The sequence below is a fragment of the Centruroides vittatus genome, unplaced genomic scaffold (genome assembly GCF_030686945.1).
Source record: "Centruroides vittatus isolate TY-2023 unplaced genomic scaffold, ASM3068694v2 contig_301, whole genome shotgun sequence".
Classification (NCBI taxonomy): domain Eukaryota; kingdom Metazoa; phylum Arthropoda; class Arachnida; order Scorpiones; family Buthidae; genus Centruroides; species Centruroides vittatus.
This window is the reverse complement of record NW_027121927.1, coordinates 1,946,503-1,969,069: the sequence shown is the minus strand read 5'-3', so window position 1 is coordinate 1,969,069 and position 22,567 is coordinate 1,946,503. Positions and strand designations below refer to the sequence as shown.

General features: G+C 31.2%; 1 protein-coding gene across 1 annotated transcript in view; it reads right to left on the bottom strand.

Annotated features, from left to right (window-relative positions):
- Window positions 1-22,567, bottom strand: part of LOC136972759 (inositol 1,4,5-triphosphate receptor associated 2-like) — a 180,433-nt gene that overhangs the window by 51,402 nt on the left and 106,464 nt on the right. Inside the window, exons 15-17 of the mRNA XM_067267386.1 lie at window positions 20,584-21,204; window positions 13,042-13,147; window positions 9,142-9,295 (exon numbers count right to left, since the gene is read on the bottom strand). Coding sequence (XP_067123487.1) covers window positions 9,142-9,295; window positions 13,042-13,147; window positions 20,584-21,204 — 881 coding nt within the window. The remainder of the gene's footprint in view (window positions 1-9,141; window positions 9,296-13,041; window positions 13,148-20,583; window positions 21,205-22,567) is intronic.

Sequence of the window (22,567 nt, the reverse complement as noted above, 5' to 3'; positions counted from 1 at the left end):
AGCCTCGAAAGTGGGGGGACCTAATTTTTGCACCCTGTGGAAACAGGTAAGATCGGCTATGTAAGATAACCTTTGTAGTTATATAAACCAAATTCCATAATATAAGACAATAGAAGGGTTAGAAGTATGAAATTAACTAATCTTAACATTTGTTCTTATTTTTTTGCCTGGGCAATGTTGGGCTTACCTGCTAGTATTAATTATAATTTATTTTATACCATTTTCTAATATACTTTTAAATAACATCACAGAATATTTGAATTGTTCAGTTTTAAAATTCAATGTAACTCCATCTTTGGAACAGCTTCTTACCTGAGGCAGGCCTGTAAATTAGGGCAAAAATGTTAGTTTGATGTATAAAGTAATGCTGGAAATGTATGAAAGGTGAGTTTGTATCATTTTTTAAATTTATTAAATACCAGACCTCCCTCTAAAAATATTAAATAACAAGAAAAAAATTCATTTTTAATTCAAATTCAATAAAGTTTACTCTAAGTAATTATGTAGAACTTTGCACCATATTCAAATATCAACAAATTAACCACTAAATTAAAGCAACAAAATATTTACTATAATTGAAGCGGAATGTTAGCAAAGTCTCTTCTATGTGGCTTACAGAATTTTGCAGGAGAAATCCAGACGGTAAATACTCGTCTGGATTTCTCCTTCCCAGCAAGCGATCGTTATGCCCATGAAATTAACTTTTTAGCGGCGCAACATGGTTACCTGAGAAAGGTTATCAAAGGGCTAATTATGAGAATGCAAAAACATAGCCGGCAACCTTGCGAGAATGAACAACAGAAAAGCATGGTACTAAACTATGTTCTGTTTCTAAATAAAATTGTTAAGAGGCTAGCCAGGGATAGGAATCTGCATGTAATTTATAGATGCAATCCAACAATTTACCATCTGTTAAGAAATGATAAGAGAAAAGAGAAGCCTAATGAAATGACGGGAGTATATTCGATACCAATAAAGGACCATTGTTTTAACTCTGACCTTGTGTATGTTGGCGCCACTTTACGTAACCTAGAACAAAGATAAATGAACATAGACAGTCGGTAAACAGGAGCATTGACAGTACGGTTCTGGCAGCCTTTGCTAAACAACAGGGTATCTCAGTGTACTGGGATAAAGCTGATATCATAAAAGCTACAAGATCTAGACAGGCGATTAAGCATATAGAAAAAATGGAAATACATAAAGCAGAATTAACAACACAGTGCATCAATCATAGAGATGCAGACAGTCTGTCATCTGCTTGGAAATCCTTTTTTGAATGACGTAAAGCAAGCGGATGCTTCTTCACCGACAACATCATTCTTTATTTTATTTTTATTTTGTTACCTATTTTGAATTGTTTATTAATTTGTTTTATATTTTACCTTTATATTCATTGTACGTTTGCATGACACACAAGGCATATTACCGTTAAAGCGCACAACCGCAGTTGGATTTTTGTGTTTTTATATTTCATAAATTTGAATTCTTAGTTCTTTTTCATTTGTACGAATAACTGAAGAAGACTGATCAAGTCAGTTGAAAACGTTCTTAAACGATTAAATATTGTGCTGGAACAGTGAAAGTTATTGTTTTATTTTAGTTTATCAATTCCAGTAAGCATTTTGATTTATAACTGGAGAATAATAAGCCCTTTTCTATAAGCACAGATGCTTCTAATAAAGAAAACATAAAAACTTTTCCTTTGGTTGTCAGATATTTTGACCAAATCCATGGTGTAAAAACTGGTTTGATATCATTCATTTCATTAGAAGCAGAAGATACTAAAACTATTTGAAATGCACTCATCCAACAGCTTATATTTAATGAATTATCTCCCAAAAACATTACTGCATATGGCGCAGGTAGTGCCAATATTAATCTTGGCAAGGAAAATAGCATTTTTGTAACATTAGAAAAATTTAATGAAAATATATTTCCTCTGGTTGCAATTTGCACATTCTGCATAACATTACTAAGAGAGCTTGCAATTGTTTGAATATTGATATAGAATCTATTGTTATTAAAATATTTAATAATTTTAGCTCTTCAACAAAAAAGAGGACTGAAGTTAAAAGATTTTTTTGAATGGACAGAAACAGATTGGAATGAAATATACCAACAAGGTGGCTGATTCTGAAATGCTTACAAAAATTCAGTTTATTAATCTCCTAGGAACAGACTCAGTTTGTAATATTGGTGTTAACTGAGTCCAGAGAGAGTCTGAATGTCACTAGTTCAAGTCCCTTGAAGATCAATGGCCTCAGTTGAATGGCTTTGTCTTGTTGAATCTCAGATCAGGTGAGAACTTGAAGTCAGCTGAAGTACATGTCCAACAGTTGGATACTCAGAAAGTACAGAACAGAGAACTTAAAAATTTTGGTCTAGCTCTTGAGAGAAACTGCTCAGGTAGAGCGAATGGATCATGGAATGAGAACTTTTTGTATGTAAGGTTTAAATCCTTGTGAAAAGAACCTTAGGTCTTTGAGACCCAAGTTTTTACAGGGTTTTCTCCCTGATTCCACATTCCAACTGATCAACAATATCTCTTATCACTTTCCAATTGATCCATCCTTGTCTACCAGTGACAATTCTAACTCTTTCAGCTGAGGAGAGATCAACATTGACATTCAATGTGATGCCATTTCCTGATGCTAATCAGATAGTATTTACTGAATTTTGAAACCTTTTCTCATAAATCAAACCTTTTGTGTTTACCTTTTTGACACCAAGAATTTATAATCATCTCCAAGAGACATTATTTAATTAAGTAAATAATTTCACTATATCGTTGTTTAACTTTATATCATTTTTTTGTTCAAAAGGTGAAAGTTTAACTGCCCTGTTGGATACTCATTAACATTCTAGCACATAATTTCAAATTCTGTCTGGGGCCTCACAATTTATTTGTATTTTGATTATTCTTTGCCAGGCAAGTTTATGAAATGTCCATGTTTTGATTGTTTCTTCTTGAAATTACAAGCATATATAATCAACACAACTTTATCTACAACTTTAAATCATGGTAGATCAGGGGTCAGCAACCCTTGGCTCCGGAGCTGCATGTGGTACTTTCATCCATCTGCTGCAGTTCCTTGTGGCTTTATAAAATAAATAGTGAATATTTAATTTGAATTTATTTAATTTTAGTTTTTTAAATGTAATTCTAAATTTGAAGATTATTGTGCTCTTGTAACATTAAAATAAAGCATGTTTAATTTTTTTTGTTACTCAAAAAATGTGTGTCACAACTGACAAAATGAGACAACCAGTGGCACACAATTTGTCAAGCTTTAAAACTCCAGGTAGGCAAACCATAGATAAATCCAAGAATGAGAAAATTTCTGAAGAAAACATTTAATGCTATGTGGGCAGGTTCATTTGCTTTTAACTACTGATGACAGTGGCTCACTAGTATGCTTGATATGTGGTGAAAGTTGTCAAACAACAAAAAAACAAATACTTGCAAGACATTTCCACAATAAACACACAGCCTTTGCCAAAAAATATCCATGTGAAGATGAGAGAAAAAAAGGCCATTCCGGAAATGATGCGGAAGATTTATCAAAGTAAAAATCATTTCAGAAAGTGGATCCAGTCTGCAAATTCAACTACATATGCCAGTTTTGTGGCCCATCAGGAAATAGTTAGACATGGGAAGCAGTTTACAGATGGAGAATATACAAAAGAATCATTCATCAATATTTCAGAACATCTATTCACTAACTTTAAAAACAAGAGTCTTTGCAGAGATATGCCTCTCCATGAAAAGACTCAAAGATAGAACCATAAAAATGGCAGAAAATTAAAGACATCAATTCAGCTGTGGTGTACTCAATCACCTGTGATGAGTCAAAAGACAAAGCTGATATTGAACAAATAGCGCTATTCTGCTGATATGTGAACCCTACTGAGCCACAGGAAGAAACAATTCAGTTGATACCACTAAAAGGTCAGACATGGAAAGCACATCTGTGAGGTTGTCTTGGATTGTTTGAGAACCAGAGAAATAAACACCACCCACCTGGTGTCAGTGGCTACTGATGGAGCACTGAGTATGACAGGAGTGCAAAAGAGCTTTGTGACTGAATGGATGGAAAGCTTCTGACGTTTCACTGCATCCTATACCAAGAAGCAGTGTGCTCAAACATTTCCTCCCGAATGTACATAAATAATGAATGTTGTCATTCAAATTGTCAATAAACTAATGGCAAAAGGCTTAAATTGCCATCAGTTCTGTTTGTTACTGAACAAGGTGGAAAGCACATATTCTGATCTACTGCTGCATAATAAAATCTGGTGGCTGTCCAGAGGGGAGGTGCTGAAATGCTTTGCCGTATGCCTGGAAGAAATGAAAACTTTCCTGGGCAGTAAAGGGCTCATCTTTCCTGAGGTGGAACAGCTCAGAGTGGCTGGAAAAGCTACACTTCATGGTAGATATGACAGTACACCTGAACACACTGAACCCAACTCTTCAGGGGAAAGGAGGCACAGTGCTGCACATGTGGAGGAGGTTTTGGCATTCAAGCACAAGTTGCAAGTGTTTGCCAGAGACTTACATACAGGTACACTGTCTCACTTTCCCTCTCTGAGAGTGTTCAAACAAGACCATGGTTTGAAAAATTTGGAGTATTTGCAGTCTGCAATCACCGTAATGCAAACATCTTTGGGAAACGATTCTGTGAATTCAGAGAGGAAAAGAACATATTATCCTTTCCTGTCACTCCTCTGATCATCGATCCATCCCTATTGAATATGACTGCATTTGTAGGAATAAGTCAACCTAACCTTGAGATGAAACTGGCCAATATAGCCGACAAAGATATATGAATGTCCAAGTTCAAATGCTTGACATAGTATGACAATAAAATATTATTTTTCTTTATTCAGGTTGATAGCTGACTGCAAGCTCACGCAATAAAAGAATGATGGCACATAAATGCAAACTGCATTTTTTGTTTGCTACAGGTGGATAATTTAAGTTTGTTTTTTATTTCATAAATATGACATGGACTCAAATAAACATAGAAGATTTGAAAGTAACCTTCAACCCAGCATCTTTTTTCAAAGTTCAAATTGTTCAAAATGTTTTATTGCATACAGAAATAAAATTTTATTTTCTCTTTAGCAATTTATTTCATAAATGCAGCACACAATAGTTTTTTAAAATAATGGTATAAAAGTAAAAAAAGAGATATAAAATGTTATCATTTTAGATGTCAAAAGAGTTTTGACTCCCAGTGTTTTCTTTTAAATGGAAAATGGTCCAAATGGCTCTTTGAATATTTAAGGTTGCCAACCACTGTGGTAAGTCAATACAGTGACTTCACCAGCATACACAAATACAGTAAGATCCCGCTTAACACGGGGGATGCATTACTAGACGACAAAACGCTACGCGAAACAGCTTTAAATGAGATCATTTTAACATACAGTAAATAGGGAAAGGGGAACATGTAACCAAAAGTAAACAAATTTTACTATAATGTTAAGTTATTTTAATATTAATTTGCATAATAATGTATGTTAAATAACACATAAACATATGCATACAGAAATGTAAAGTACATTTTTTGTTATGAAGGTCCTGGCTTTTCTGAAATTCTTGTTTTTTGCAATGAAGTTGTGTAGTTTCATTTATTGCTTTTTTCTTTCCTTAAGCAAATGTTGGTAGCAGAAGATTTCATCCAAAATGCCTCATTTTGTTTTCACAGTTCTTTCAAAATCTGGATCATTTGCTACAATTTGATCAACAATTTCGGTTATTGTTATCAAACTTTTACTAAGGAAATCTGTAGAGAAATTCTTTGGGTTCTTCGTTTTCAGAATCTCTATTTTCCAGTTCTACATGAATTCCTTGTTCTGCCAGTTCTTGATGGTCATCATAGGTAAGGCTCTCACCAGAAACCTGCAGTAACTCCTCAATATCCTGCTTGTCTACATCTAGTCCTGCTGTATCAATTAGGTTGACAGTTTTGTCAACCTATTGATACAGCAATAGGTTCTTGTTGAAAATTCTTGGATATCTTCAGCCATAACTTCTTCCACACTCAGCTCATGCATTTATCAGTAAATTCTTGCTAAGTGAAGTTGATATTTCCTATGACATCCATGATGTTATATTTTTTCAAAACTGCACAAAACAAACATAGATTTAAGGAAAGTACACCACTACAACAAATTACACCTTCTGCTAATTGATTTGTGTTCGTAAATAATTGTATTACATACTAATCAATGAAATGCCGCGATAATTTGAATCAGCATAAATTTTGAGTTTTTTTTTGGCTTTGAACAGACTGCGTTATATTGAATTAGCATTAATTGAGGCAGCGTTTAGCAGGGTCTTACTGTATATGTATCTGAAAATATTTATCTGACTAAATATACTTAGATAGTATTGAGTATTTTACATAGTCTAATAGTTTTCAAATTTAGTAAATATATTATTTACATAAAATAAAATTGCCAAATATATTTAAACACATATTTAACAATTTAATTTAAAAAAGATTATTACTATCTCATCATCAGGAATACTTACTTAGTAAAGCATAATGAAAAATGAAAATTAGAACATTAACAATTTATAGTTTATAAAAACTATAAATTGTGAAACTAGCATCACCTTTCTCTCAAATTCAAAAATAAGGATTTTATAATGGCTTATAGTATCTCTTTTCAATCTCTTCTCATTGTTTTATAAAACAATGAGAAGAGATTGAAGAGTTATGCAGCCATAAAAAAGATCTTTAATGCATTTTTAAATATCAACAGTCATTATAAAAAATATTTTTAAAGCTTTAAAATTTAAATGTTTTAAGCACTATTTGAAGAAATAAAAATTATGAGTGTCCATGCTTTAATTTCTGGTTGCATAATACCAAAAACACTGTAAAGGCTTAAAAAATTATTATTTTTTACTTTTTAGTGCATTTATGTGAATAAAATGCATTTCTTTAAAATTTTTTATATGTCTACTCTAATAACCTTAAATAGCTTTGCAAAGTATTGTGGTGGGTGAAGCCCCCCCATGTAATTATGTATGTATTATCGTATTTTATAAGTTAACATTAACATTGTTCCACTAACCCCATCGTCTATGACTTTTCACTAATTTTCTAAAATATTTTTCTCGTGGCGAGTTTTGGGCGAGTGCGAGGTCACTCACCCCTTGTCAAAGGAGAGGGGGACAATTTGCGGCATTGGCGAGGGAACGGCGGGAAGAAGAACACATGTAGAGAGGGAGCAGATTGCCGATGAAGAAAAGAACAAGAGAGGGAAATCCAGAGTTGTGTGAAAGGACTGTGTTATCAAGAAGTGAAGTTAGTTCTTTATGTTTTGTCCCACCGGAAAAGTCCCAAGTAGTCAGGTTTCGTCTTTCATTAATCCTAATAGGCCTCTTAAACTCGCCAAACAAAGAAAGGGGTGGTCTTCTTAAAATATAACCATCTTATATTTCCTTTCTTAATCTAACTAACATTAGTTATAACCTAGTTTAAGTAGATTTAATTAGTATAGTAGCGCGATTAAAACCGATTGTAAACCAACCGCCTTCGCGTTTGAATGTTCAATCCGGACTACCCGCATTGTACACAAAGGAAAAATTAATCAGCTTAGATTTTTGTAATCCGCGTCAATAAACGAATAAAATTGTCTTTACTGTTACTTATTTGTAATACGTGTGCAATCCGTGAGATTATTCACATAACGTGGTTTTTTTTAACCTGTCACACCACAGTATAGTTATCCACAAACGTTTTCTGTCCCTTAGGACCTTCCTCAGGTGGGATCTGAGTAGAGAGTGACCCTACGTTCTAAACTCCCATTACGGATGCATTCCAACCCCCACTCCAGATGTGTACTATAAACAAACATTGTTGCGCATGCGTCGGCGGCTATAACGCCGGGTCTTACATCACTTGCCACGCCTTCGAAAGTTGTTTTAAAGATGAAAAGCAACTTTTGAAGGCGTGGCAAGCGATGTACGACCCGGCGTTATAGCCACCAACGCATGCGCAACAATGTTTGTTTATAGTACACATCTGGAGTGGGGGTTGGAATGCATCCGTAACGGGAGTTTAGAATGTAGGGTCACTCTCTACTCAGATCCCACCTGAGGAAGGTCCTAAGGAACCGAAAACGTTTGTGGATAACTATACTTTGCGAAGCTATTTAAGGTTATTAGAGTAGACATATTTGTTATTGCTTCGTTTCTTAAGATGGATTTTATTTTTTATAATGTTTATTTTCTACTTTTTAGTTTTATAATTGGAACACTAAATTATTAAAATTTGTTTTGATTTAATATTTAATTGGAAAGTAGATAAAATTGAGTTATATGGTTTTATCTAGACTGAGACTAAAAAGGGGCATCTGTTATCAGAATTTACTTACAAATTTCAATTTTTGATAATTGCTAAAACTGTTTGCAAAGTCTAAAAAAAAGTGTATTGTCATCAGGAATACATATGCATGCAGTTTCAACTAGATCAGAAATTGAACTTGGATGAAAACCGAGTTACTTTATCTGCACAGATAGAAGGACAGACAAATAGAGTAAGTTAATAAAAGGCATATAAAAAGAAAATTAATAAGTATTAATTAATATACAAAAAATGTTATTTGGTTTTATAAAAAATTTGTTGTTACTATTATAGAATCAGTTAAAATGTGGTGCAACAATTCATTAAAATTACATTAGAAAACTCCTTTCAACAAGCTGGTAACTAATAAGAGAGAGTTATCATTGTCCTTACCATCAATTGTCAATCATCATTGTTGTTTTCATTGTCCCATTAATATAATACCCTTCTAGAAAAAGGCTAGTTCAACCTTTACAGAATTACATGGTAGATAAATCTTTCAAAAAATTAAATTAAAACTGGATTGTATTAAAATTTTAAAATTTTGATTAAAAGAGAACAAAACACTAGCAACTGAAAGTATTAAAACAATCATGAAAAACTGAGTTTCTATTAGAAAACTGAACAAAATGAAAAACAATAACAAAGTTTTCTTTTCATTTTAAACTAATGATTTAACATTTTCAATTCTAGAAAACTTACATTGCAAAAAAAAAAAAAAAAATTAAAAATTATACTATTCTAAATACGACTGATGCTTAAAATATACAAATACCTGATCCAGAAAATCTTCTTTTTACATTTCTACTTATTCTATTTTTTTCAGCTATATTATTATCTTTTTTATTTTTAGCTCTTGATGTTTTATCTTCTACAGAATCATCACCTATTGTTAATTGTAATTCACATTTTTCTTTTTGTTCATTTTTCTGAAAATAATTTTATTTCATTAAAATATCTCTCATAAATTTATTTATTTATTTTTACAAATAGATAGAAAAGTCCTGAAGGACAGTTGATATCTACTACAAAAAATTAACAAATATACAAAAAAACAAAGACAACAATTACATAAAATTAAAAATTGTATCACATGATATTATATTTTAACTTAAAACATGAAAAATTAAAAAATAAAAAATTGTCAAAATTATTTAAATTTTAAGAAATATAAAAAAAAGGACCTTTGAGATTCACAGAAATGAAAATACAGAGTGAACACATGAGATGAATGTAGTAGGTTTTTTTTTTCAAAGGGACATGTAAAAACAGCTTATCATAAAAAATAAATCCATTAAAAAATTTTAAATAAAGTAAGCGATCAAAATATTTGACACAATCAAAAAATAAAGTAAAACCTAACCTAATCCTTGGAAAGCTAGGATTCTGAATATAATGTATTAAAATATAAGCAAATTTTATTAAGAGCCATATCAAATTTTCCAAAAGGGAAGGCATAGCCATAGACCAAATGAGCATAATCAATGAAAGACTGAAAATTAAATATATAATAGTACATGATGTAAAATTATAATCACAGATATCTTAGTTATTAATTAAACCAACTTTAATAATTTGTCGAAGCTATACTGTTTTTACTGTTTATTAATTAATTTAATTATTAAAGACTTTACATCTTAATAAATGTTTTGACATCTAAATTGGAATTAGTTTTTCTTTTTATTTTATTTACAAATCATAATTTGTAAAGCCAAACAACTACTGGATTACATTAGGTTACTTTTGCAATTATAAATTATTTTAATAAATATTAATTGCATGGGTGAGCAGTAAGTGAGCTCAGGCTTCTGGGATGACTTTTACAATTTCATTTCAGAGTTTTAAAAAAAAATTCTCACATTAGATTTGATGATTTTTATGTCAAAATGCTCCATGGAGTTCTGGCATATGTATAAAATAATTTCTGGAAAATATAATTAACTCAGAGATAAGATATAATCAAGAAATGAATATGTCGACTTTTGCCTCTTTGACACTTAATAACAAAAAAGTATTTTGACATTTTTGGGTGCTGTTTTTTGGAATATAAAGCGAGAGAGTTGCTTCATATTTTTGAAGAGTTTGGAGAAATTTAGATTAAACTATGGAAAAGTTTTCCAATTTCAAAAACAAGGAACTAAGTTTACGTACAATGTAGATGAGCCCCCATGTGCTGCAATTGCTCTCGCTGTTACAGTGGCTGTAGTGGCAGTAGTACTGTCTCATCCCCACTAGATAGCATCTTTCACTAGCTCTAATTAGGAGGGGAACTTTCCACAATTTTCTATAATCAAAATATTCTGAAACTTTCTGGAATATCTTGCTAGCAGTTTGTGGTAGTGGCATTGTTCTAGAACCTTCTGCAACTGGAGCACAAGATTGGATCTGTCCAGGATTGTTGAAGATTGAGGGAGACATAGTTCCTTCAGTTGAGACAGGACAAAATCTCAAACGTGGCTGGTTTTAACAAGCGACTCCAATTTTCAAAGACTTTTCCCACTTAAATGTGAAATGATTTTATTTTATTTTATTGTGTTTTTAGTATTACATTTTATTTTTTTATCTGTACTTTTCATCATATATTTTTCTTTTATCAACAATAAATCACTTAATCTTTTATTTTTGTGACATATTACTGCTCAAACTGCTCACCCAGGCTATCTACATTGAGAAACATTGTTTCCAGTTTCTTGATGTAACTTATAATTGATTATAAGTTACATCAAGAATTCTGATTATAATTGTTAAATTTAATATGAGATGGCACCTAAAGCCTGCCTCTAGTGAAAAATTATTTAGTAATTAAACTCATTCCTACCTTTAAAATTAAGCTTTTTGCCATTTTATAATAATTAAAAATGTAAAAAATTTTTTAGAGTAAAATATCATAACAGATGGCACCACCAAATGTTGCCAGGAAAGTTAAGCCTGCTGGATTTTTAGAAATGTTAAATAAGTTAGTGCATTTAATGTAATCATAACAAAAACCATTAACATTTGAAAAACTTTATGTTAAATTTACAACATTTTGAAAAGAGAGTGCATAGTTCCTTTTGAACTGTATTCAGATTTGAATAATAATGATGATAAAATAGAATGAAATTTTACAAAATAATCATCTGAAGTTAAAGTACAGAAGCTGTAGAAACATTTACCAACAATATTTATTCTTCAAATAAACTAAATACGATTTTAAGATTACAAATTATTTGTTAATAGCCAAATTGTATTTTTTGGTTATAAATAAATGTGCATAAATACACATTTTAAAATTATAGCTTATAATAGTCCTCTTAAGTATATTTCAGAGAATTCAAATTTATTTATTTATTAGCAAAAAATGCCCAGTGTTGCCTGGGAACTCAAGGAGAGGGTTGAGCTGTCCTTGTTATAAGATATGATGTAGCATATGTTTCCTGCATGATGGCAAAGAGTAATTATGCAAAGTTTGGTGTAAATCAGTCAAAACGTTTTGAAATTTGTGGAAAATGAAATCAGGGGAAGGAATGAGGGTCTGGGTTTTAAAGTAGTGTATATTTTTTGGAGGATTGTAAAGAATAACTATGCAGAATTTGGTCCAGATTGGTCAAAGAGTTTGGAGTTTGTTGGGGAGATAAAATCAGTAAGAAGGAATGAGAAGTCTGAGTGGAAAATGAAATCAGGGGAAGGAATGAGGGTCTGGGTTTTAAAGTAGTGTATATTTTTTGGAGGATTGTAAAGAATAACTATGCAGAATTTGGTCCAGATTGGTCAAAGAGTTTGGAGTTTGTTGGGGAGATAAAATCAGTAAGAAGGAATGAGAAGTCTGAGTTTTAAGGTAACTATGTACTTTGAAAAGTAATAAGCTTTCCAAAGGAGAAAGAACTAATAAAAATTGGTTCAGTATATTCTGAAATTGCCTTGAAGTAAGAAACAAACAATCTTGCTTTATATATAACAAGACTAATTCTTATTTTTAAATAATGATACGGTAGGATTAATATTAAAATAATGAACACACAAAAATACTACAGGCTAACATACAAAAGCTTAGTTTCATCTAAATGAAGTAAATTTGCTCCTTATAGTTGTATCTGATAATAAAAGAGTATCATTATAAAAAACAAATGGCCAAGACAATATAAACAAAGTATATACACAACTGCCTGAACTGCGCATTAACCAAAACTGATATTGAATGGATAAGATAATAGCGAGGTTGAGGCCAAAGTTTTAAATGTGAAAACACGTACATTGGACATTCAGCGTCACTTTCCTGTAAGACTAGAAGTTTGACAATGGTGTTTGGAATGTCAAGCATTATTCCACTGACTACCCAAACACCATTGTCGAACTTCAAGGCTTACAGGAAAGTGGTGTAGAACATCCAATGTACACGTTTTCAAGTTGAAAAATTCAGCCTCAACCTCACTAATAAAGCTTAAAATGCCCCGCTAGGTGTTAAAGGGAATTGACCTTTAATGGAGCTACAACTTGATAAGACTATGCAAGACAAATACTGCAGTAAAAACATCTTTTTTAATATGAAAATAGTATGTAGCCTTTGTTCATTTGGAAGGAATAAGTTTTCCAATACTGAAAGAATTTTAAAAATTGATTCAGCAGATTCTGAGATTACTCCAGCAAACAAACAAACAAACATTCTTGTTTTATATATTATAGATAAATTTCATACCTTCTTATCATTTTTAGATATTTCTTTAGATAACTCCACATTAGGTAATACTGTTTGTAATGGTTGAGATGAAGAATTAATGTTATTTTTCATATTTATAAATGGCCTAATGAAAAATTAAATCAGTATTTATCAAAATATTTAATTCAATATAAAAATACAATTTAAATATATATACTACTTTACAAATTAAAAATTAGTTTGACACATTCACATTCAGTGATCTTGTTATAATGCAACATATCAACAAATAGATACTTTATCTGATTATCTGAATGTAAATGTATCAAACAGTATAATAAATTTTAAAAATTTAAAGTATTTAGGTTCTAAATAAGTTATTAAATTATCTAAATATTGTGAGAAATGTTTAATTTTATAATTTTATTTGTATACTAATTTAATTTAAAATAAGAAATACTATTGAATAAACAAACATAACAGCAATATTAGTTATTGCTACAATTCATTATTTCAATGAATTATAATTAAATCAATACATCAATACTACTATTAATATACTCATTGATAAACAGTTATACATCCAAATAGAATGCATAATTAATACATATAGCTATGTCTTGGACAAGTATGTAAATTATTACAGTTGAAGCCTGACTGCATGTTAAGTAGTGCCACCAGAGTATCTTAAAACCGTTATCCCAGTAATACATAAAAAACTCATAGAAGTTCACTATATTCAGAATTTCCAGCCTAACTGTTGTTTGGAGGTCTTTAACTACTTAGGGCAGTGATGGCAAACCTTTTTGAGATGTGGGTCAAATTTTGTCCATGATTTTTTTTAGTACTAGCTCGTGGGTCACTAAGTCAGTGGCATCACTTGGAAAGGGGGAGGGGAGGATGATTAAAAACTACTTTGTTTTGGTTCTCACTTTTAAAATCCTCTAAAAAGTTTATGTTTTCTTTTTGTTTTACAACTTTTACTTTTACAAGAGCAAAGAATAAAGGTCAACGTCAAAAAATTGATATCAATGGGGTGATACCATGAATTACCGCACCAGGTGACACCATGGCCAGTCAGCAGTCGCCCCTGCACTGAGTATTTGAATAAACAAGGAATAAAGAAAATCACATATATATTATGAAATATTATTTATTAATAGATATAGTTACAGGTATGTGTATGTGTAATAAAATTATTAATAAAGTTGAAGTATATTTAATGAGAAATCTGTTGTTTATTTTCAGATGGTTTCTTAATTTTAGGTTCATATTCATTAGTTTAACGTATTTTGCAGTCAATTCATTTCAAAGTTTATTTCTATTGGTAGATTTTATAAACTTCATTGAAGAAAACAATTTTCCACACGAATATGTGGACCCAAACATCATTTAAAAGAGCATAGGCAAGTTTCTTCATTGATATAAAATTACTTGGTAAAGAATCCCATACGTTTAATATAATCTTTTCAATTTTTAGTGTGGGATCATTATTATTTGTACTGCTTTCAGACATTTTTCTTTCTACTTCGAAAATCAAGTTTTCAAATTTATTTTTCCACCCTGCTGCTTCGAAATTCAACTAATTCCATTTCTAAATCATGGGTACCTAGGCACAAATTCGGTTAACTCCATTGTTTCGAATTCCGTTTTGTATGGATATAAAATAAAGTGAAATGTATTTTCCAAACTTTTAAATTGATTAAATCGCTCCTCAAAAGCTTGTTTTATTTCCTGTATAATCATTAAATATTCTTTAATTGCATTTTCTTGAATTTCAAGTGTATTTTCAAAAATTATTGTGTTTTGAAAATGTTTTTGTAATTGAGGAAAATATTTCATGATTTTCATTTCCAAATCCTTAGTAAAGATGTCAAGTTTCATCATAAATATTTTCAATCATCATTAAACAGATTTGTCCATTTCTTTGAAGTTTTTTTATTCAGTTCATTAAAATGCTGAGTGATGTCTCATAAAAACATTAAATCATTTAACCAATCTATATTTGAAAATTCGTCAAAACTATTGTTTTTTTTCATTCAAAAAGAGCTTAATTTCTTCTAATAAAATGACCAACTGATTAAGAAGTTGACCACAACTGAGCCATCAAACATTGTTGTATGTCAAAATCCTTGAATACTAGCACTCAATTTCCTCTAATATTTGTGCAAATTGTCGTTTATTAAGACTTCTTGTGTTTATAAAGTTGATGACTTTCATTACAACTGGCATTACATTGGAAAATGTTTTTAAACCTTGCTTCGCACATAGAACTTGCTGGTGTATTATACAATGAAATTCAATCAGAGAATGTGTAATGTTTTGCTTAAGATACTGAATAAAACCAATGTTTTTCCACACCATATTGGGTGCACTGTCTGTTGTTACAGAAACAATTTTCTGTAGCTCAATATCCATTTCTTTAAATGCAATATCAAATTCTTTAAAAATATGAAGACCAGTACACTTCCCTTTCAACGTTATTAGTTTCATTAGCTCTTCTTTCATTATATTGCCTGATTTATATCAAGCAAAAACTGCTAATTGTGCATAACCATTTACATCATTACTCTCATCTAAAGAAATTGAATACATTTCTGCATAATTTAAGTAGTTATCTATTTGTGAAAAAATATTTCTTTCTAATTCTATTACTCGATCTTTAATTGTATTGTGACTTATTGGTAACTCATTTATATGCTTTATAATCAAGTCTTTTTCTTTAAAGTCTGCAAACAAAGTAGCACTACATTCTAAAAACACTTGTTTTACAAACCCTCCTTCTGAAAGAAGTTTCCAATGGTGAGCAATGCAATGGGCAACTTGAAAAATAACAGCTGTAATGTTATTTTTTGGAAATCAAAAAGTTTTTAAAACACTGGTTTGTGAATGATTTTCTTTTTTCTTTTGTAAAAAGTATGTTATTTCTTCATCTGTTGAAAGGCCAAGATTAGAATGCAATGTTTCAAAATGTCTTTTTACATTGTATATATGAGAAGTGACTTTTTCGTTACAAATTACACACAAAGTCATTTTATTCTTTTCAATCACACAATATTTATCATACCATTCTGTTTGATATGGTCTGGAACTTGTATCGTTTGTTTTTATTTTTTTAACTGCTGACATAGTACAGACCTATAACTAAAAATATTTATATTTAGAATACAATAATTTAAAAAGATATTTCTTATTAATGTACTTGATAAACATACATATGTAGATGAGAAGCTTTAATAATCCTTCCTACATCACAAGGCGTCTGTGAGACACCTGGTGACTTTATTTTAGTCATATTTTTCCCGAAATTTTTCAAAAAATTTCGAAAAATTAAAGTTTTAATTTTTTCAAGCCATGAAAAATGCGATAAATAATGTTTTTATTGCACGCCAAGTTTATGACTAACTGTCATGAGTCCATACACAGGTGCAGTGATACAATTGAAAATCAGCTAGCCAATGTCCACTTGGAAATATTTTTTTTATAAATTTGACATTAGATATATATATATATACTTTATTTTTTTAATATTTTTGATTGTCTGTTCTCTCTTTTATGATATAAAAAATAAGTTTATAAAAATCAACGCATGGGTCATTTGAAAAGCCTGTGTCTGTCAGTGTCTGACCTACGGGTCGTAGGTTCGCCACCACTGACTTAGGGCATTAGAAATGCAAAAAATCCAAAATAAGATTTTTGTAGAAAGATGAAATAAAGCTGATAATGATTCACATTCACATTCATTGATCTTGTTATTTTAATATTTAGTTGTTATTGTTTTCTGCTGATGTGAAAATGCAGTTCTTGCATAGAAAGTATGAAATTTTTCCTGTGTCATGCAAAGGTTTTAAAAAAAAAAATTGGTATTGGTTCTTGTCATGTATATAACCAGATGACTCTGAGTTGTGGCATGTTCATAAATAAATATGTCAGTTCTTTGTTGTAAATCCTGGCATGTTTAATTCTCTATAAGTGAATCATTATTATTGCCAGTGATATAACAGTATGCCAGACATCACTTTGGTCCCAACCAAAGAAAAAGGAATCTGAAATAACCAAAGATCAGAGGCTACCATTAGTTGAAAAAACATTAATCCAAGACTGCCAGTTCTGTTAACTCAAGTAAGTGAAACTACCAATAAAGCATGGAGAGACCAACACCAACAGTTTGTATAATATGCAATACTTATAGAACTAGAAAGGAAGCCAGCTAAGGTACAAATTGCTGCATTTATGTCTGCAATTAGCCAAGAAGCAGTAAATATTTTCAATACTTTTTCAGAAGAACAAAAGAATACCTTGAAAACATTAGTAGGAGTATTTATGGGTTATTCCATGCGAGGTGACACCTGTCTCCCACGAGAGGATCGATGGCGCCGATGTGCTAGTAAGCCCTAATAGAAAGGGACAAGTACCTATACGTCTCCGTAACACTACTAGTAAAACGATTAAGTTAGAGAAAGGCACAAAGGTCGGATTATTTTTCGACGCAAAGTAAACATCATATATGAAAGATTTGTATTTAACAAAATTGTTCAACATGAAAACAAAAAGTCTGATGATTTCTTAACTGCATTGTTGAATAAGAGCAAAACTTACAAATTTGGTACCTTGCATGATAGCCTGGTCACAGACAGAATAGTACTCATATCTTTGGTGATGCTGATAGAAAAAAGCTCCTTACTGAGGAAAATTTAATGTTGGCAAAAGCTGTTAAAATATGCAGAACAAGTGAACAAACTCAAAGTTAGTTAATCACTATGAAGAGCAAATTACTAAAAGTCAAAACTGTACAAATGATAAATAGAAAGAACGCATATAACCATAAATCCATATGTTTGAGGTGTGGAAGTACACACTGTCATGGTTCAGGTATTGCTTATAATAAGAAACATCATACAGTAGATCCCCCTATAACATGGTAGATACGTTCCATGTTATATGAATCCATGTTGTATGAGTCACCTAAATACATGAGCCAATCACAGCCCAGCACGTGTGCAGTTTAGGGGCTACGGCTGTTTGAAAGGTTTTCTTCCATAAAATTAATTGATTCTAGACTAATTTGACTCAACATTTCCAAATCACGTATAATTTTTTGGGAATAATCCGTATAAACTATGCTATAAACAAAAAATTGTAGGATTACTTACCGATGTGCACCGTTTGATGACACCATTGCTTAAGCTTGTTTTGTCATGGAGCGGCTCATCAAACAGCGGGCGTGTGTTTCCTGATAAGTTATTTTTCTGCGAAAAATTTGCTGAACTTTGGAAACATCATTAATATAAATATAATTTTTATGGCCATTAAATAATAAATGGTTTTTAGTAGGTCTGCTGCTTGTTTAAACTCAACGGTTCGTACAATATCCGCTATTGGTCCAGATTCGACCAATCCGCTCATGACACGAGTCGGCAATGATGTTTTACCATGTTATACGAGTCTCTTTTAGTGTGTTATACAAACACAATCAAAATTTTTTCGCCGTGTTATATGAACCCATGTTATGTACAGTACATGCCATAAATTGAGACATTTTGCTAAGTTTGCAAATCATGTAAGAAGAGGACCTGATGTTTGGGTCTCTTGATTTGAATGAAACTTGGCGAGCATGCAGCCGTAAATCCAAACAGCTCCTTGTCCAAATAATAAGACCCATTTCTCAAGAACTTCCGAAAACTGAGCCTCTGAAAATTGAGTGTTGAGCTTTTAAGTCTATTAGTTTCACTTCTTCTTGTAATGGCATTAGCCAAGTGGATAAGATACTGGGCACTGGAATTACACAATATAGGTTCGAACCTTTGCAATTTTATTATTTTTTTTTATATGTAACAAAATTATTCTATTATTTTAATGTTTTACATATTGAGGCAGACAAGTAACCTCAAATGAAATGTCAATTTTGAACTATTATTGTCTTTGTGTGCATGCAAAAGGACAAGTGAGAAGACAATTTTATGTATTGTCTCCTTTAAGAATTTTCTTAAATTTTGTAAATTTAAAAACACACACAATTTTTTTTTAAATTCAAACAATTTAATTCTACCAAATCTCAAGAAGGAGAAACAAGTTAACAACATTAGATCATCAACTGTGACCAGAGGGAAAGTTTGGCAGTTAGGAATGGACTATTAGAGCTCTGTGTCAATGATCTTTTTATAACTAATACATTCTTCAAGCACAGGAATTCTCAAATACGCATGTGGTACAAGGTGGCACAAGTTAAATATTAAGAGTCAAATAGATTACATTATAGCTCGAAACTAAAGAAAGCCTATGATTCCAAATGTATTGACAAATATAGATCACAAAATGATAACAATAACTATCAAAGAAATGAAAAAAAAACTAGAGTTGGAATACAAAAGAAAGAATCAAAATTTGGAAAGCTTGAAGATTAAATTACATTAATTCACAATATCAGAATTCTACATATTTGTCTTGTTAAGAATAACAATTGATGATTTATTATATTGTAGCAGTATGCCATATTTTTTTTGTATAATTTTAATTTCATATTTTCTCTCTTTTAATCCTCTCTCTCTCTGTCCATTTTTTCTTTGTTCTATTGTTTCCATACTTCTAAGAAATTCTGACCCAACCCTTTCCCACCAGGGTGTTGGAAGTTAACAATAGGTTACAGGAAGTCCTGAGGGCAAAACCTCATTTCAGGAGGACATTCTTTGACTGAACGGAAGCAAGTCATGTACCAGTAAGACTGAGTTTTTCGAGAGGGACCAGAGCTGGTGAGTTGGGCCTCAGAGTAGGAGACTTATGAGAAAATAAGCCAGACTTTGAGATAAATCTTCCTCGGAGAAATCATATTTGTTAAGAGACAAAAGGGTTCAGAAGAGAACATCCATCAGGATGTGGAAGTTGGAAACGAGCAATCACACCAAGTTATTCACCGAGAATTTGGGTACTCCCTGTCCTATCAATTCTTCCTCCTTCCCCTTCTATCTATACAACTATCTTTCATTTAGTTTTTAAGTAAGTTAAGAATTGATCTGCGATTGTAGGATATGTATTATTGTACGTTAATAGTATTGAATTGGTAATTGTAACAGAATCAATTATGCGAAGAATTCATTTGTTTGTATTGTTATCATAGAGAAACCTGGGAAGTGTATAAAGATCGAGACCTGTAAATAATCTGTTCTACTGCGAAATTAAAGTTGTTCCTTGGATATCATGCTTTAATATAATTCCTTTTGCATTGAACATCTTACAATATATTGCCTTCATAAGAAGAAAGTAGATTTAGAGCCAGAAGAAGACTACAAAAAATAGCAGTTAGATGGCATTCTCAACATTCCAAAGAAGACAAACACCAGCTATCAAGAAGTGACACAGTTGGCACATGCTCATAAACATTAGTTTCCATTGACATCACAAGATAAAAAAGGACAGGGGAAAAGAAATTATATTGATAGTAAGCAAGCTTTACATTTTGGGAGATCATCCAGTACTTTACATATTGGTCAATACATTGTGGCAAGTTACTAAATTGAGAGTTGCTATAAAGTGACTTTACTGTATTTTATTATAGAAAATATACAAGAAAATTAATATTCTCACCTATTATATTCCTTATCTTCATTTGGACACGGTTTTATTTGTGGACTATATTCTTTTCCAATATTACTGTATGAATTATAATAAGAAACATTTGGCACTTCAGAATGGACATTATCTTTAGTTAAAGAATCTGTAGCAGACTGTGAAAACTTTTCTTCTATGTTTGTACAATAATAACTATCTGTTGCATCTATTAAATGTGGATTCCCTTTTTTAATAGCAGTTACAAAACTAAAACTTCTGTTTCTTGGGAAACTAGGAGAGATTGGTGAATCTATTCTTTCTTGGAAACAAAATGCATTTGGCACAGCAAGCAGACATGTTTTAAGACTTTGAGCAGCACAGGCCACTTTATAATCAGGAATACTATTTCCAACAGTTCTATCATCAGTGTTCAATGCATTTGTTCTATTTAAAGTTTTACAATAACTGTTTGATCTGAGATTTTCAAAAAGATGTTCACCATTTGAAGTCTTAAATGAGCTGAAAGTTGAATCAATTGGATCAGTTTGAGTTGCTCTTGTAATAAATGATGTATGACTAGGAAGTACAGGACAGGAAAATGCAAAATGAGCTCTGTGTAAAGGCATAGGCTTTGGGTTTGTTGATGAACTGTTACTCCTAAAGAAGAAAGAAAGCAGCTTTTTAAAAAAATAATGTTAAAATTAATTATTATATAAGACTTTTTGATTACAATAAATTAGTACAGAGTAAATTTTAAGCTTAATTTATCATTTACAACATTTAATACTTGTTTGGAAATAGCTCAAAGTATTTTCTAATACAGTAAATGCACACTAACTCAGACTAATAAGGTTGTCTGAGTTAGTTGAGGTTTTTCTCTAAAAACATAAAATATGAAAAGATGGATATACAGTACAGTAATTTATTACAATCAGTTCTAAACCCTATTTTAGTGATTTAATAGGTTATATTGCTTGGTGGAAATCTTCAGGTCTGCATATTCAATGATAAAATGCATGTATTAAACAATGCCTTTTTCAAAAATTAAATAAAATAATTCTTGAATACTTAAAAAGTTTTTATTCTAAAATTGTGAAACTGTCATCATTACATAAAAAACTATGATTATACATTTACCGTATATCTCGGCAGATAAAACAATAGTTGAATCATAAAAAAACTCCAAAATCCAGGGCTGTCTTATAGGACAGATACAAAAAAAATTAGATTGAAATTTATATAAATTAAAACCATTATAAAAAATGGACAAACTGTAATTATTTACTAGTAGAGAGTAGGATATGTGCACAAAATAGAATAGCCCATACGACGTTTTTGTGAATAGTCAAGGTAATTACCTGAATGCCGAATCAGTGCGAATGTTTGCAACTAACGCAAGGCAGTGCTGCCAGATGCAAGAAAATAAAATTTGTGCATTTGAAAAATTACAAATAGGACATAATTCCGTTTACACTATACAGTATTATTATTCAAATGATGATCTCTGATCTAAACTAAATTCATAGGCCGTTGATAGTTTGGGGGTCATCTTATAGGACAGATATATGCTAAAACTATAAAACGTTGATGAAAATTTATACCTCGTCTTATCTGAAGGTCGTCTTATCTGCCGAGATATAAGGTAATATCTGCATTAAGTATTCTTTTCAATGATGTAAAATAATCATCATAACAACAACACAACAACACGTCACATTAACCTGATAAATATAAATTAATACACAACCAACCATCAACCATAATAATCAGGCAGATTACAAGCAACAAATATTAAATTTGGAAATTATATGATAAGGTATTAGGCACCATCTACTGACGATAGTAGTAACTATGATTTTAGATTTTAAATTTAGAATTTAGTGTAGTCTGGAAGAAAAAATTGGCCTAGAGTGGAAGTCAAACCTGCAACCTTCGCTTACTATGCGGTGTGCTGACCAGTTATGCCACTGGATCTCTGAATGACTCCTATCCTCCAGATACTTTTGAACTTTTAGATATA